The sequence below is a fragment of the Tachypleus tridentatus genome, chromosome 9, assembly GCF_004210375.1.
Source record: "Tachypleus tridentatus isolate NWPU-2018 chromosome 9, ASM421037v1, whole genome shotgun sequence".
Classification (NCBI taxonomy): Eukaryota; Metazoa; Arthropoda; class Merostomata; order Xiphosura; family Limulidae; genus Tachypleus; species Tachypleus tridentatus.
The window spans coordinates 39,190,818-39,210,052 of NC_134833.1; the positions used below are offsets into that span (position 1 = coordinate 39,190,818).

Below are 19,235 nucleotides of genomic sequence, written 5' to 3' on the forward strand. Positions count from 1 at the left end.
GGCATTAATTGGGAAGATCAAAACCTCTTGGAATATCAGAATACAAGAACAAAACCACGACCAGTTGCTCCAAATTTCTGCCACCATAAAAAACCAACATGGAACACAATCAGAACACTATTTTCAGGATGAAGTGACTGGAAATACTGAAAATATGGAGATGCTGTTATCAGAGATCAACACAGATATGAAGAATAATAAGGAATAAAAAAACAACGAAAACGCAAGTCATAAAATGGCATTGACAGAGATTTTAGAAATTTTAAGATCAGTGCTTTATGGGATTATTTTACTTCAACACTCACGTATTAGATAATCAACAGAGGTCAAGATAATTGATTTCTGTTATGCTCTTATCTCAACTATTTCTTAGGAGGTAATAAACCTGGATCAAGATAAGTGCTTTATGGGATCCTCTTATCTCAACAATTTATCAACAGATAATTATCCTACGTGAAGATAAATGCTTTATGTGGTTTTTTTATCTCAAAATTATTCCAGTTAAGATGAGTGTTTTATGGGTTCTTTTTATCTCAGTACTCTCTCAATAGTAGGCTAAGATAAGTGCTTTATTAGATTGTCTTATCTTAGTACTCTCTTGGTAAATAATCAAACTATATTAGGATAAATAATTTATTGGATCCTCATTCAACAAATAGCCTATACCAAGATAAGCGCTTTATGCAGCCATCTACCTCAACAGATTATTACATTAAGTCAAGATTAGTGTTTCATGTGGTCTTCTTATCTCAACATTCTTCCAGTAAATAACTACGTTAAGATAAGTGTTGTATTGCACACTTTTATCTCAGTACTTTATGGAAGATAAATAAGCTGTTCAAACATTTTATGCCAACCTTTGTGCTAAACATTTTCAATACTTTTATTTACTGTTATTTGATCTTTTATTAAAAATAGTTAATTTTGTTTCGTGCTTGATTTGACCTTGCAGTGAAGGATACCGTTAACATTAGTGTTTTTGGTTATAATTTTGACACACTTACCATCGCTTTCTCTCATGGCTTTATACCTAATTATTTTATGTTCTTGCTGATGTCATTTTTCTCTTCACTGTATTCATGAAAGTTTGTAACATCTACCTATTAATATCCAAGTCTGTAACATCTGCCTATTGATATCCATGTTTGTAACATCTGCCTATTAATATCTAAGTTTAAAAAAAACACTTGTTTGCTCTCCTACTTGGATTATTAAGTTTATATATCTCAACTTGATAGTCATGCAAGAGTAAATGTTTAAGATATTTAACTGAATTACTATTTATGAGTTAGCTTTATATCTTAGTTTAAAAAATGTATATCTTTCAAATGTCTGTCGCAGCTTTCAATCATAGTTTCATATCACTTTAATGATAACGTGTTTAGTTTCACAGGACGAAGTTTTATTTTTAGTTACAAGATTATAGGACGAAAACAGGACATGTCTTTGATTTCCTGTAAACGTACAGCATTTATTTCTCGAAACCATTATTATGAGCTGCACCTTATGTGTGAAGCTTTATAATGGGGTTTATGTGTGTTATTTTTATATAACATTCTATAAGGAGTAACAGAATGGATACTTTCGGCTTTTTGTAACTTTATTATGTTTTTATATATGAGATTATTTTAATTATTTAACAGTGAGTGATAAATATTAAAGTAAATGTTTCACTTGACATTTAAAAAGGGAGACAAACTGTTGTATTTTTCTGTTAAGTATAGTTTCGTTTGAAAAACAAAATCCCTTTTTAAATTCCAAGAAAGAGTTTCAAACACCAAAATAAAAAAGTGAAAGCACTGAACAATTGTTGTTGTTATTATCAAACACAAAGGTACACAGTGAGCTATCTATGCTCTGCCCGCTACGGGTATTGACACCCAGTTTCTAGATATGCCGCTGTGCCACTGGGAGTATGCACTGAACAACTGAACTCTAGCGAAATGCTGTTTTTAGGGCATTTCAGACTCTTTATCAGTCTAATAATTTCGAATTCTCTTATACGTGTTACTTGATTTGATTTTAAAACAACAATTTGATATGGATAATTTGTTTTGGTGAGTAATATTAGAACTTTTTGTTAGATAATTTTCTAATTCTTGTTAATAATTATTGTGGTTTAAATGCCTTTTCTTCGTAGCAAAGACTCATTATAATAAACTAGCGTATAGCAAGTACTACCACCTCCACCCCATAATATACCCTAAACTCACATTGCACAGCTAACAGAAATAAATACATTTTGTGAAATCAAGCTTAACCAAGCGTCTGTAAATTCCTTTGCGAGCCAACCAAGATCATTCATGAAATAAATTAGTGGTGTATTCGTAGGATAATTGTTAGTATAAATTAGTTAGATTAACAACAACTAATGTATATAACACCCACTGCGTTATGGTAACATTATGTTCCAACAATGTTTTTTGTCTTGTTGCTCAGCAACAGAAGGAAGCAAGTTTAAAACTGAACCGATATTTTTACTTTCATGATAAATTTTATAAACTTGGCTCTAAGCTAGGTAATCTCATACGGTGTCTTTATTTAAGGCTTCTTATACCAACACACAATCCACCGACAAGGTTTCACGGCATCTCTTCATGTTTCCCTTGTATTCTCGTTATTCAAGTCGTAATGGGAAGACAATCATCCAATTTTTCTATATGTATAAATAAATTTTGGCTTTTATATTTTTTTCTATTTCGAGAAATTAAGCGTGACGTGATGTAACACAGTTGCTTTTTTATAGATTAGGTTATGTCTATTATAAGACAAGTATGTTTTTTTTTGGTTTTTGGAATTTCGCACAAAGCAACTCGAGGGCTATCTGTGCTAGTCGTCCCTAATTAAGCAGTGTAAGACTAGAGGGAAGGCAGCTAGTCATCACCACCCACCGCCAACTCTTGGGCTACTCTTTTACCAACGAAAAGTGGGATTAACCGTTACATTATAACGCCCCTACGGCTGGGAGGGCGAGCATGTTTGGCGCGACGCAGGCGCGAACCCTCGGATCACGAGTCGCGCGCCTTACGCGCTTGGCCATGCCGGACCTATAAGACAAGTATAATAAATTATTGTATAACTTTCGTTCAGAATAATATTGTTACACATACCATTAAGTCTTCATAGTAGATTAATTCACTTTAATTAAAGCTTGTGCACATATAACACATACATGAAGTGTTAGTTTGGAAATCTATTTATTACGTAATTATACTTTTGTGATAATACAGTTAATATTACGTTATTGTCTTTTGTTTTCAAAAACATATTGCGTGATTTATGTGCTAGGGTTCAGTAATGAAATATTTCAAAACTTGTCTTTAATAAAACCAACAGCATACAATTGACCCAGAAGTAAGCTTCCCGGCTTACGAAAGTTGAATTCTGAGTTCGATCTCCGTGAGAGAGATAACGCAGATAGAGTCTATTGTGTAACTTTGCAATGAGGTAAAACGTAACATTATATGTTGTACAGTTTACTAAGAACATTAAATGTGTTTCAATTTGATGTGATATTGTTAATATTCAAATATTATGCTCAGGCAATGGATATACATAAGTGAATTTATGAAATTATGACAAAAATATAACCTTCCTACTTCGGTTAATTTTGGATAAGTGTTTCTTATGAAGCTTATACCTAATTACATAAATTGATAGATAATGTTGTTTATTTTCAATGGTTTCGTTGTATTGCGATACTGTGTATATTAAGTTGAGTGATGTTGTGCGAACGTAATAAAACGAAAATTGTGCAAAAAAAGAAACCACCTTAATTTTGTTTTTATGCATACTGGTACTTCACAACATATCTTTAAAAATATATATAAATCAATAAACTTAGAACAACATCATTATCTCTAGTACAGTCAGAGCAATGCTCCATCACAAAACTACAAGATCATCACGCACTAAGAAAGGAAAGTTGAATGGCTGTTTTTTTTTACTCTAAATTCAGTCAAATATTATCTATCCACCGCTGTGATCCGAACCTCGAATTTTAATGTTATAAGCTCCTAAACTTTCTACCTTCGCACTGGAGAGTAGAACATCATAAGCTGGCAGTTCAACAGATAATCCTTTCTCAGTTTTAATAATTGTTGTACTTTCTTTTATATCTATTAAGTAGAAATTAAAAACAAAAACCTTTTTATTTAATTAACTAGAAAAATGTTAGATAAATGGAAATGAACACTAACTGTTAAATTAAAATCAGTAATCGAATATACGGAATAAAACTGTTATCTGTTTAGTCTACAATAGATAATTTCCATCACAATCTAAGGGTTTTGTGTGTATATAACTAACAAATCATCTTGGAAACATCAAAATAGATTTGACCACTTCTAGCATTCAAATTTTGGAAACAGCAATTTTGAGCCAATCCTAGTATGTATATTTTGAAAGTTATTAGAATGAGAGAAGTAGCAAGAAATATCTAAAGTCGAAATCAAAGACCGAAGACCATAAACGTTTTCAATTAGAACATTTTTCTCGTATTATGGTGCTACTCTTCTCATGGTGGTGATAAGAATTTAATGAAAACTTGGTTAGGTTTATTTTACTAATATTGTTGGTGAAATAAATAGAAATACACACCTTACCCGTGTGAAGTTGAGTTTTATAATTTTAAACATGAACAAAAGTTCCAATGTACTTACCTTCCCTTTGTGACTGAGGGATAAGTGTTGGCTGTTGGGTCAGGGCTTGAGCAAACTGACCATACCCTGCAGGGTAAGCTGCTGAAAAAAATAGAAAATCCAACTCTGTTTGTCAAGTCTGTGAATCAAATACGATACCGTTAGCATCTTTAGTTTGTACAATTGATTAAATCTGGCCTCAAAGTAAAAATAAATGGAGTTGTGTTATCCAAAAGAATCAATATTTACTTCGACCCTGGATTGAAAATCGACTAAAACATCACTAAGATATTACTGTCTGAGATATTCAAAGGTTGTAATCGTGATGTATCACTAGGCAACAAAACTTTAGAAAGAAATAAAGGATTGATATCCCCATTGAATAAATTCACGTTATTTTGGTGGCCTAGGCATAAACTTTTCTATTAAGTATTCTGTTTGTTTGTTCTCATGTTGTGTCACTTTAGCAAAAACAAATAAACAAAAACTTATATCTATCTATTGTTGTGATAATATTATGAGTAAGTATACATATGATGTTCCATTTCACCTATTGTACCTAAAACTTATAAGAGTAAAGTAAAAAATAATGTTGTCTATTTTGATATTTCCATAATGGACATTCAGCATAAAGCCCTATTGATAAATTATGCGAAAGGTTTTCAGAATAGAAAGCTGTTCAGCTAACAGGTTTCTATGGTGTGGTCTTGACAGTTATGTAAATTTCTTATTGTGTGCAAGTATGAGGGCTACGAAAGCTTATGTTGATACTTTTCAAGACAAGTTTTGTACAAAATAACGTATCGGTTTTCTTGTAACATTCTTGATCAAAATGTATTAACGATGAAGTGAGTGAAAACATTTCGACTTCGGCATGGGTTTAAAAAAACTACAATATCATAAGGGTAAGGTATAGGAATAAGACTAGTTTGTTGCCGTACAAAGGTTATATTTACAACAGTTTATGTGTTCAGTAAAATGTCGACTTTGTTTGTTTTAGAACAAAGCAACATTTGGCTATCTGCTGTGTCCATCGTGAAGAAGCGAACCTTGCGTTGCTTCATGTTAGTGCGTCAGTCTACTGCTGTCGAAGTGAGGGACGAAAAACGTTGAGGGATGATAATTATTGGTCAACGTGTCAGTCAATTAAGTTTTGGTGTAACATGTTTAACGTAATTATTTACACCGACCTTGTACTGATGTTACGGTCATTCTTCAGACGAATAACATGTTTAAAGTAATCATTACCTCACTGACTTTGTAGCGTGTTACGCCCATTTTTCAGACAAACAACATGCTCAAAGTAATTATTATAATTTATTTTGTAATGTTGGTACCTCCTCTATATCCTACAGATGATACATTATCCCTTGTTCAGCTTTACAGGTACTATAACTTTGAGACAACTAATGCTGTTGCTGATTTATTTCTTCAAGGCAGCACAATGCGTTAGTTACACTTCCTGAAGCCCCGAAGAACCAATGAGTTCATAAAAACAAATATCAGATCGGTAAAGTACAGGGTTATTCGGAAGTTATTAAACATTTATTTGCCTCTAAGTTTTCTATTTTCTTTTGACACATTATCAATAGCTAGCTAGTAATTAATTTATAAAATCATCTTACCATTTACATTAAAAGTTCTAAGGAATTTTTTCCCGATCAGTGAAGTACATTTCTGTTTATTCGTTCTTAACTTACTCGTTCTATACGCTAATTTATGTTACAATGGTTGTCAAGGTACATATTTTAGCCTTAGTAGTGTTTATACTGAACCAGAGAAGAACGTACCTCATAATTTGTAAAATTATATCCAAGCAACTATCTTTCAGTAATAAATGCCATCGTTTAGGTGGTATTTAGTGCCGAATTCTTTACTTGTTTTGATAAAATCAGGTATATAGAGCACGAACGAGAACACATTTGTTTAACTAGGTATACACACAGTCATGAAGCAAGAAATATTTGTTTTCTAATAGAAAAGCCACCTCGGACTATCTGCTGAGTCCACCAAGAGGAATCGAACCCCTGATTTTAGCCTTGTAAATCTGTAGAATTACCGCTGTACTACCGGGGAACATAAAGCAACACAAAAAAATTAAAATTATTTTGTTTCAGTATTGTGTTCCCCCAGTGGGACAGCGGAAAGTTTACAGGCTTACAATGCTATTCGAGGTTTGATGACTACGGTGGACACAGCAGATAGCTCAATATTATTTTGTTCATAGACGAATAAACTATGTTTCGTAAATAGTTTCATCTTGATTTTTTATAATTACAAGTTTCAAATGCTCTATCTTATTTTTTTTATCCAAAAATGGATTGATTATGAAAAATCACATTATGCCGTATAAAATTCTATAGCGATTTATTTCATCCAACGGCTAATAACGTAGAGAGATTTCTTTTCGCGCACAGGAATAAAACCAGTATAAAAAAAAACAACTAGGCAAATTAAGTGAAATAATCTCTATTTAACTAGGCATTAATTAAATAAACTGTAAATAGTGAAGTAATATTATGTGCAAATAGTCAAGTGAATTGATATGCAAGCAGTCAGTTAAACAGTCTTTAACCTTATAAGCTTTCTATTTAGATTTCATACGAAGAGATTTATACACTTAAGTAACTCCGCCTCTCTGACGATAATGTCAAAATCCAGGATTCGATCCTGCCTTTGGTTACAACCAATTGTGATTCTCATGATTAAATAATGTGATTATTTAAAATGAAACTTTAGGCTAAGGAAGACGCTTATCTGCTTATGTCTCGGACTGATTTGCTCAAAATAAGACCAGAAAACCTTTTGGTCATTGGCCAACATTAAGAACTATTAAAAGTTTAGGAGTCAATAATAAAATACACTAACGATATTGAATTTTATGGATAGTTGTAGTTGAATACATTGCGTTGCATGGAACAACATGTTTACTCAAAGTTCAAAAAAACGTTTGAAAGCAGGGCGTAAAACTATTATAAGTATGATAAAAACTCTGCTAAAAGCTAAGTAAGTTAAGTCTACCACTCGAAACACAGTCTTCCTTTGAAGTGTTGTCTGTTTCTTTGCTACTTACGAATTCCAGGATAGGCTTGTAGACCGGGATAACCAGCTGGCTGGAGTGCTTCACCGTTCGGTATCGCTTGTGCTGAAAGAGATATAAGAACTAAACCCTTTATGTTTCAGCCTGCCAAATAAATTTATCATTGCTGTAGTAATATTCACACAGTGAAAATGTAAGGAACTAACGTTAATACTCTCACTTTTAAGACAGCTTAACTAGAGTAAATCATTAATATATATCAACTGTTTCGTCAGACAAGTTAGAAATCGTTCACACATAAAGTATGTTTTTGTTTTGTTTTATTAAAACACATTTATAGACCAAAAGAACCGATGAACTCATGGAACTATCGATCTTATGAACTCTTCTCTTTCTGTTGCTAAGAGCTACGATTCGAACCTTTGATTAAGAAATCACTATTAAAGAAAAGTAACCAGTCCTATATTAATTAAATTTAAATTATTTTATTATTTGCATTAAGTTGTTTTGAGATAAATGTTAGTTAGTTTACTAGTTTTATTGAATAACTTTAATTCGTGTATCGGTATTAACATTTTTAATATACTTTTATGCTAATTAAAATATTATCTACAACTATTATCCCATTCTCGAACAATGATATCATTTGAACCACAAATAGCCATGAAGGTTTTCTTTGTACAAAGTGAAACATTCAAAAGCATTTTTTGGATTCTCATTATTCAGTTACGTCTCATAATGGCCAAGAAAACTTTGTTTCCTGAAGATGATTAAAGTGTCTGTTTTACCATAGGAACGGAATGATGTTTTAATTACATTCTAAAAATGAAACATGAGAATTCTCACAGTGCAAGTCGTAATATCTTAAGGCATTTAGAAATGAATGAATGCTTAAGAATATGAAAAGAAAACAGCCAGAAACTTAAGAAATTAACCTTTTAGTTTATGAATGGTATTTGTTATTTTCAAATTGAACACACGTTCAGACCCAGCCGTCTTTAATCTAAAATTGACCACTGAGAAACTAGCCAACAGCGCCCACCGCCTGTACGGCTACTATTAACCGAATAGCGAGGTTTATTGTCATTTTTATACCACTCTCGACGAACGTGAACCTGTATTGAGAAACGTGTCACGGACTTGGCTCTCGGATTCTTGATCCGCAGCCCGGAAGTTTTCCCTATGTTCAGCCTTTCAAAAAAGGCCTAACATTTATTTAATGCTTTCAATGTCAACTATAATAACTTTTCAAACTCGGTTTTAATAAACTATTAAAATATATTTTTTATCTCTACAGATTTCAAGCGTACAGAACTCTTTAACAAACATTAATGAATTAATTGAAGTAAAAGTATCTACTATTTACTCAACAACATATCTAACACTTACGGGGATAATGAAGCATTCCATTTGCATACACTTCGCCTGTTTGGCCGTTAGCTTGAGGTATGGTGGAAGTAGACAAAGTCGGGGAAGGTACGTTTGGGATGGTACCATTAATTTGTTGAGTCGCAGCTCCTATATGTGTGGGGGAAAAAACTACTCAATTTTAAGATACTAATCACGAGGAAACATATCAGTTAATATGTAACTATCAACAGTCATAAGAAATCTTTACTATCTCTGTGATACGTAGCTATCACCAATCACGAGAAATATTTACTCTGTATTTAATATGTAACAATCAACAATTATGAGAAATTTTTACTCTGTATTTAAAATGTAACTAACAACAAACATGAGAATCTTTACTGTGTATTTAATATGTAACTAACAACGAACATGGAAATTCTTTGCTTCATATTTAATATGCATCACTCAACATTCCAGGAAATCGTTACTTCATACTCAGCATGATTTTCCAACAAACATGGGAAATCTTTAATCCATAAGGGTTCTTGATGAAATGTAGAAATCAAGTGCATAATAACGTTTGTTGTATCTTTGTTATCATTCTTCTTCTTTACTTGTTTCTTGTTCTTTTATATTAAGGTAAGAAAATTTGTTCGTCTTAACAGAAGGCATTATTCAACTATTTCCTGTATCCAAAAGCAGGAATTGTTTAGTGTTGTAAGTCCGTAAAATTTCTGCTGTAGTACAATTACCTTATCTATGAAAATATTAACTAGTTGTTTTTTCCTTTCTGAATAGTGACGCTAAAACTACTAAATCACGGGGAGGTACGTCAAACAATAACACATTCCGCCTACTGTTACATTTTTAAATCTTTCACAACAAAATTGCGCTGGGTGTTCAGTTTGATATGCTAACCACAATGCTTTGCTCAGCCAATGAATAATAAAACGTATAGTCTATGTAAATTTAATTATTTAAGAAGTGCCTAAAACTAGGTAACACTTATTTGTTTACTTAAAGTAATGCATATAAATTTAAAGAAGTAATAGTATACTTCAAAACAATAGTATCATAACAAAGCGATATGATGTAAGGTCTGAGTAATAGCGTTTCCATAGCTTTATAATAATTTTCGCCATTTTCAAAGAAGAAATGGAAAGACGCCCGTAGTTAAAGTATAAGTGGATTAAATAAAATGTGTTAAAATAGTTACCGTGTTGAAAGGAACGAAATATTCGTAATAAATGCTTCAAAAAAATGGGCAAAGCGCATGTGCCCGATGCATTAAGTGAGTTTAGAACATTTTGTTCTAGATTACTACTTTGAAAATGAGTCATGTTTCTTACAAAGCCTATCTGCAGCTTTTGTTAGGCTTAGGAAAAAAGTCCCAAATGTGCAGTCGTTTTATTGGTGTATTTATTAAAACTGATTAATTTTGTTCTTAACCCTAATGCTGGCGAAATGTTTACTATGAAGTAGGGCTTACGTTTAATTTATGGTTTGAGATAACCATCAATGTGACTTTGTCACACGCACAATGAATAAATTAGGCTAGACTACTTGCGTTTGGTTACTAATTAATACGTAAGAAACTATCTATATCCCATGCCTTGTTTAGGAAATAAATAAAATAATATATGTAGTATGTTCAAGATGGAACAGATTTGATATTTTAGGTCCATTGAGCAAACTTATAATAATGCACTGTACTCTAGAAGGCATATGAAAACGCATCCACTTCTCTATATGAAAAGGCACAGATGTCTTCGGTAGTCCCTGAAGTCTATAAGCTTAAAACGCTAAAATTCGAGAAAAAAAAATACCCGCGGCCCATTGTGTAGGTTTATGTTTTACAATGAACAAAATTTTCATATTATATAATATTATTTTATTTGTATAAATGACTATTGTTTACGTTCAATTAATACCAGAAACACTTGACATCAAAATTTAATAAACTTACATTATAAGGCAAATATAATGAAGTCATTAGGTTTAGCAGAACTGAAAGTTATAAGCACATTTATACAACTCGACAGCAACTGTAAAATGAAAATTAACGATAAATAAACTGAATTTTCCTCATTTTTGTTGATAGATATATAAACTGAATTTTGTATTTTCAATCTCAAATGGAAAATTTCTCTGTAAAATGCATTTCCATATTTTCACTGTACATTGTAACAACTAGTTAAAAAGCAACTTTTAACAATAATTACAATAAAAATTTCATTAAATGTAGTTAGAGTTTCTCACACACTCACAGTATCTAAAAAATGCTCCCACTTTTAATACGCTTAACCATTATCTAGTCAATTAGTGAAAGTCATTCTGACATGATTTTTCACTTCTTTATAATAGTGATGCTGTAAGAAAGCTATGCCAAAATCAATGGCACATAAAATGCATAACACAAAAGCCGTAATAAATAAGTATAAAGTTGTATTTCAGTGAAGTTGTGTGTAATAGAGTAAAAAGTGAAATATGTTCAGATTAAGGTTTAATAATGTAATAAGTAGTAAGTGTTACTTAGTAACGCATGGGTTCCACAACCACATTAAGCGAAGTATGTGATTCCAGTCTGGGAATATATATGTTTACGTGGATTATGGATTGATAACAAAACGGACAGAATACGAAAAAAAATATTATTAGGCGATCTTTTTATGATACTTTCCAAAGGTAGGCAACTGTTCTATGAGACTTTCCAAAGGTTTGTACAGGGCATTATTACTGTTATGGCAGAACTATATGATATGACAGTAAGGGACAACAATTAATAGACTCAATTTGTGAAAAAAAACTCATTTATTTCTGAGCTTTCTTTTAAATTTATAAAAAATAAAGACGATCTCAAGCTTTTGACTTGGTCTTTTACACCTTTATATGGTGAGTCTACAGTTTAAAATCTTTATATGATGAGTCTACAGTTTAACACCTTTATATGGTCAGTGTGTAGTTTAACTCCTTTATATGGTCAGTGTGTAGTTTAACACCTTTATATGGTCAGTGTGTAGTTTAACTCCTTTATATGATCAGTGTGTAGTTTAACTCCTTTATATGGTCAGTGTGTAGTTTAACTCCTTTATATGGTCAGTGTGTAGTTTAACTCCTTTATATGATGAGTCTATAATTTAATACCTTTATATGATCATTCTATATTTTAAAACCTTTGTATGATCAGTATATAGTTTAACATCTTTATATGTTGAGTCTATAGTTTAACATCTTTATATGATCAGTCAATAATATAACTTCATTATATATCGAGCCGAAAGTTTAATGGCTTGACATGTTTTAGGGGTTAGTGTAATTGACTCGCATTTTACAAGTCGTGGGTTTCAATCCTGTCACCAAACATGTTCATATTTTAAGCCGTGGGAACGTTATAATGTGACCATCAATCTTATTATTCGTTCATATAGCAGTAACCCAAGAATTGGCGATGGGTGTTGTTGACTAACTACATTACCTTTAATATATCACTTCAATAGTAGGAACGGTGAGCGCAGTTTGCTATTGAGTAGGATTTCGCGAATTTAAAAAAAAAAACACAAATAAATATAGCATAGTTTAAAAGAGAAGATCAAAGTTAAACACACTATTATAATTATTTACAGAAGTATCAATCTTCATGTTGTTGGATCATTGACCCAATCACTGACATCATCTACAAGGGTTCAGCTAAAAGCAATGATAAACCCAACATTCTTTAAATTGTGAGTGAGAGTGTAAACTTTATAAATAGGTTATTTTAAAAGCAGTGTAAAAATTATTTTCGTATAAATAAAAATCGAATTAAAAATGATCATATAAACTGCACTGGCGTTTAAATATGATACTAGTTTCTCCTAGAACCTATAAATCATTCATTATACTGTAGTTTTTTTTACGTGTTTTAGTGGTCCGAACCAAACATTCTCTGAATGCTATTCTCTCACAGGTATTAGAAATATGAGTTACCACAGGTTCTATAGGAGAAATAGAACAATTATTCATAAATGTGTTAAGTTTCTAATGTCAAACAGAGATATTCTTAGCTGACACGTGTTTAAAATGAAGCCCACGCGAGGAAAACCATACATCAATTTAGACACTGATTTTACTGAACTCCAAAAACAGAAGTTACATAGTTTCGTGCTGCACCCATTATGTTATTGTAAACGAAGTCGTTTCAATGCAGCTGTCCTCTTATAAAGGCCTTAACTGTTACTGTAGTGGATACAAAGAACTGCAACCACTTACGTCATTGTAAGTAAGGTTGTTTAAATGCAGCTGTCCTCTTATAAAGACCTTAAACTGTTACTAAACTGGATGTAAAGAACTGCAACCACTTACGTCATTGCAGGTAAGGTCGTTTTAATGCAGCTATCCTCTTATAAAGACCTTAACTGTTACTGTAGTGGATACAAAGAACTGCAACCACTTACGTCATTGTAAGTAAGGTTGTTTAAATGCAGCTGTCCTCTTATAAAGACCTTAAACTGTTACTAAACTGGATATAAAGAACTGCAACCACTTACGTCATTGCAGGTAAGGTCGTTTTAATGCAGCTCTCTTGACAAAGTAGATGCAAAAAACTGTAATCATTTGTGTTACTGAAAGTAACGTTTTTTTTAATGGATCGATACTTGTATAAAGCTTTCAGTCTATTATCAGATATTACAAATACGTTAATATTTAAGGTCGCTTCTCTAAAAAATAGAATATACCGTCAGATAAAGTTTGTTAATTATATAGTATTTGATCTCACCTAGGAGTTGCTTTAATGGTTATAACTGAGTAAGATTTTGAAAATCATTCACCAAAGTTTTTAGTAAATTTTAAATTTCAGATTTTGCTACATAAAGGATGCCAGATTTTTTGTTACTGTTATTTTTTTCTGTCGAAAAGTTAGGTATTTGAAATGAAACATCTGCGTCATTCTAGAAGAGCCCAAGTCTTGTTAACTTTAGCCATAAAGAATACAACATATTTCCCCAAGGTAGTTTTGTTAGGGAAAGAATACAACATCCAGTTTCGTTCTATGGCTGAAAGACGTCATCAAAGTACGAGAGCTACACCGTCATTGATGGTACGTTTAACTGTCTCGGGAATTGGTAGAATTTCTATAATCTTTTGCAAAGTGTTTTCAGCATACGGACGGGGAAGATTAGACATCATAAAGTACTACAATGTGTTAACTAACATTGCAAAGTGGTGACTGAAGTAGCTTAAACATATTATATTTTGAATAAAATCACCTAATATTTTAGACGTTTTTATTTTTACTGCACTCTTCGTTTTGTTTGTGGAACTTTTTCAGGGGTTACCTTCTACTTAAACTGACTGGCTTCTTAAGAAATTTAGCGAAATAAACACAAACTTATTTTGGAAATTACTGTTATTTTCCTCATTGTATAATATAACGCTATATTGATATTTTGATATTATAATCCTGTTGAATAATGTTTTCTCCTATAATCAACTACAATACGGACGATTAAGAAATTCGTTTTGCTTACTTATCTGTATTCCAAACGTTTATTTCAACGAATTTGTTCCATAGTATAGCAACAGATTAGCTATATATTTGCATTTCAATCCTTAGATTTGCTAGACCAAATAAAGAGTGTTAAGAACTTTCAAGGATCCAACGTAAACACATTTGTCCAAGAAGATATCTTTTTACCGCTTTTATTTTCAATAATCACATGATAAAACGTTTGACTGCTTAGAATGACATCACGAATTCCTGATGAGTGGAAGCTTTATTTCCTATAGAAGACACAAAATTTTTTATATCCGTAGCATTTACTTCCAGATGATAAAACCTGAATAGATGAAGAATGAGATTTTTCTCTGTTTGCAAAATTGTCTCCACCAGTGGTTCTGTTGGCTTATGGCCTTAAAAAAGCATAGTTTCGGTATCCATGATGGGCTCAGCACAGATAGCCCATCCTGTAGCTTTGTGCCTTCTAATAAAGAAAAATTATAAAAATTTTATGCAATTAGGAATTGAGAAAAATAGACAGATAATAAATTTTATTTAGAGCATCTGCATTATAACACGTGAAACAAGTGATAACTGAAATCTATTCATGTGAAACCCTAATACGGGAAACAACTGATAACTGCTTGCTTGTTTGGAATTAAAGCCAAAGCTACATAATGGGCTGTCTGTGCTCTGCGTACCATAAGTAACGAAATCTGGTTTTTAGCGTTGCAAGTCCGCGGATATACCGCTGCGCCCCTGGGGTCAGTGATAACTGAAATCTAATCATATGAAACAAGTGATAACTGAAATCTAATCATATGAAACAAGTGATAACTGAAATCTAATCATATGAAACAAGTGATAACTGAAATCTAATCGTATGAAGCCTTAATATATGAAACAAGTGATAACTGAAATCTAATCATATGAAGCTTTAATATATGAAACATGTGATAACTGAAATCTAATCATATGAAGCCTTAATATATGAAACATGTGATAACTGAAAACTAATCATATGAAGCCTTAATATATGAAACATGTGATAACTGAAATCTAATCATATGAAGCCTTAACATATGAAATAAGTAATAACTGAAATCTAATCATGTAAAATCTTAGCATGAAGAAGAAATGAAAACTCAAACCTTATCTTACACAACAGAATATCAAGATATTGAAAGACATAAAGAAATATTTAATTTACTTATAAATTAGCTATAGGTTGTGTTTAAGAAAAAAATATTTCTGATTTCGAAAGTTATATAATATATCGATTTCAGCTAATTGAACTAATAAGAAAGAATTATTTCAAATGTACAAGCTTTTTATGGAACAGCTTACACAAAATGAATTGAAATCGCATACTAAGCAGTGTAAATGTATCTCAAGGCGGCTGGTATAGGTATCAAAATGTTTATTAAATTAAAGTAGAGAACAACGTTTCGACCTAACTGAAAGATGACCTAAGAAGGTTGAAACGTTGTTCTCTACTTTATTTTAATAAAAGTGTTAATACCTATACCAGCTGCCTTGAGATACATTTTTACTTCAAGTGGGTATCTTCTCATCAAGAACAAACAGTGAAAGACATGATATAACACCAACGTTACAGTGACATCTAATTAATGAATTAATTTTTGATCAGTATGCGTACAATATTGTACTGTCTTGTTGATGTCCATAATTTTCAGGACTTCCTGACATTAAATGAACGACAAAATAACATTACATTATTTTTGTTGTTGTTTTAAAATAGAAATATCTTTTTATCTGTCTGTTATTTCACGGAAATCCAAACTTAATTGCAATTTCGTCTGTCTGGCGGCGCTTCGATAAGGCAAATCTCTAAACCAAAGAAACGGGTGAATCAATGTTTTACGTGAATTACAGCATTTCGAACTTAAATACCTCAATAATATTGATGTTAAATAGTTACGCAAACGCTTCTCCCGTTTCTATCCTACTTAATACTATTTTTAAGCCATAAAAATGAAGTAACTTAAGTTTAGGTTATTGCGCTTCTTTTTACATATTTTTGTCATAAGGGAAAGTTCCGTAATATCTAAAATCAATAGAATACTTTGTGAAACTATTCAAAATATTGCCTCTCTTTACATATGAGTACCTAAGTATAACGACCCTGTGATTCCACAGAATCTAAAAACCTTTGGTTACGAGCGAATATTCCAGTAATACCTTATACAAGAGCATAAACGTATGAAAATATTTATTTATTATTTTCATTATATTTTGAAATAATACGTTTCTTTCGGCCAATAACTCTTTATTTCTCCACCCCTAAAGGCTTGTAATTTACTTAAGTATTATTACAAAAGATGATGGGGTATACTTAATTAACCACCAACCTACAAAGCGTTTTAAAGCATTTATTTCCACGCATATGTAAGTGAGAACGGTGAAAATCAAATTCAGATATGTGGGATCTTTGTTAGTAGTAACGGATAACTAGCAAGGCTAATTATAACTTCAAATGAATTTATCAAATGATTTATGCAATTCTTAAAAAGGACTTATGACCACGAAGTTGGAAAACATAGAAAAGTCAAACAGATTGAATTGAAAAAAAAGGATATAAAGAACTCAGTACAATTGACAAAAATTTCCTTAAACATGGAAAGGATACTGAAACGTTCTGATAATAACCTTTCTTATCCCCCCGAAACTTTTCATTCATGCCACCTAGCGATGTTAATTGCTGGAATATTTAAGCCTATTATAGGTCAGTTACACATTTTTATTTTATTTGTTATAATTATCTAATTCATTAAATGTGACTGTAAGATAGATCAAGTACTCTTTTGTGAACGAAAATGTTACATTTTATATTTTACCATTACGTTGCAAAGTCCCTATTTAAAATGGTTTCCGGTAGTACCATAGTCCAACGTTTTTAATACCTTTTATTATTAAATTATGGTTATACTGTTGTGAATTAAGTATGAGAAAAAATCAAAATGTTATTGTATCGTATGCGCGAATGGGAAGGTCTGGAAAATGTGGAATTTTTTCCCTGGAAGCCAAAAAAATATTCTGTTAATAACGCTGCTATCCTGTAAGAAAATCTTGAAGGCGGACTATTCTTCGGTATGGTCCACGAGACGCCGATTTTATATAGAATATGGAGTCTCAGACGCCATTACTTCATATATGGGTCATGAGACACGGCTTTTATACCCAATATGGAGTCCAAAATGCCAATACTTCACACTACGGGACTTAAGACATAGTTTTTTTATACAGTATCGAACCTGAGACGCCATTACTTCATAATATGGGGCCTGAGACACAAGTGTTTCATAACTTTATGTCTGAGATATTAGTAACCTTAGAAAAAAATTCGTTTCCGTGCTATTTCTCCTTGACATACGTTTTTCATCAACCCGGCATGGCCAGATGGATTAAGGTGTTCGATTCGTAATCTGAGGGTCACGGGTTCGAATCCCCGTCGCACCAAACATGCTCGCCCTTTCAGCCGTGGGGGCGTTATAACGTGACGGTCAATTCCACTATTCGTGGGTAAAAGAGTTGGTGGTGGGTGGTGATGACTAGCTGCCTTCCCTCTAGTCTTACACTGCAAAATTAGGGACTGCTAGCGCAGATAGCCCTCATGTAGCTTTGCGCGAAATTTAAAAACAAAACAAAACGTTTTTCATCGATGGCGAATGCAACTTGGCCATGATCTTTATGCACCCACTGCAGTATTCATTCAAGCTTTTACTCAACTAACCATTTCTTAATCACTTTTCAGCCTCTCATGGTTATCGTTTCTCGGAAACATTTTGTCTTGCTCATAATTAATATCAGGTTTACTAGAACTAAATCTAACTACGTATAGAATATTGTTTAAAGTAAAAACAACAAAAAACAAGACATTAACTTTACTAGGTTTTTACTCATAAGCTAATATAAAAATAAGGAAACGTTTTTGCTATTGGACCATATTTCAGCAACAATAATTAATGATGATACAAATTATCCTGTGATCATTTATGATTAATTTGACTGAACAGTAATGCTAATTGCACAGATTAAAATTTCTTACATCTTTTCATACGCAACTCATTTTAAGCTGTACATTAGCCTTTAAGAAGTGTCTGTCATGATTTTATAGCAGCTCATTAATCACAACACTTCCTCGAATTTTCGTTTCTTTTTTTACGTGTACGGAATTTTTTAGCCTGATTGTTTTTTTATGGGTATATTTAACTTTTGAAAATACTTGGAACATATTTAACTATATAATAAAAAATAAGCTATTAAATCTCTTCTTGAACTTTTCTTAACTGTAAGACATTGTTTATAGACGTTATCAAACGAAAAGTATTTTCGCATAAATAAATACCACTTTAACTTTAACTGCACTTCAAATTATTAACCGATTGTTATAATTTCTTAGCATTTTTAAAACCAACTAACTTACAAACGTTTTGTAAGAATTGAAAATACGACGTAAAATCACTTTAGCTATTTAAATAAAATGTACATTTATTATATGATAGAGAAGTTCATTCATTGTAGGACGTTTTAATTTAGGTCCATAGATTTCATTGTACGGTGAAGCAGAAGACAGAATACGTCTCAACATATAAGCGCTAACACTTAAACCCATGACCCTTTCTACATGAAATACGTATATCTTCAGAACTCATACGTTAATTGTAACGAACAATGTTTATTTGAAATTCAATTACATTTCATG

At 32.0% G+C, this 19,235-nt stretch overlaps 1 protein-coding gene across 2 annotated transcripts in view; it reads right to left on the reverse strand.

Annotated features, from left to right (window-relative positions):
• Window positions 1–19,235, reverse strand: part of LOC143225101 (CUGBP Elav-like family member 4) — a 633,828-nt gene that overhangs the window by 9,919 nt on the left and 604,674 nt on the right. The window contains exons 9-11 of one of the 2 annotated variants that reach the window (XM_076453884.1): window positions 9,070–9,198; window positions 7,714–7,785; window positions 4,662–4,742 (exon numbers count right to left, since the gene is read on the reverse strand). In XM_076453884.1, coding sequence (XP_076309999.1) covers window positions 4,662–4,742; window positions 7,714–7,785; window positions 9,070–9,198 — 282 coding nt within the window. Of the gene's footprint in view, window positions 1–4,661; window positions 4,743–7,713; window positions 7,804–9,069; window positions 9,220–19,235 lie in introns of both variants that reach the window. The other variant, XM_076453885.1, reaches the window with a different exon arrangement.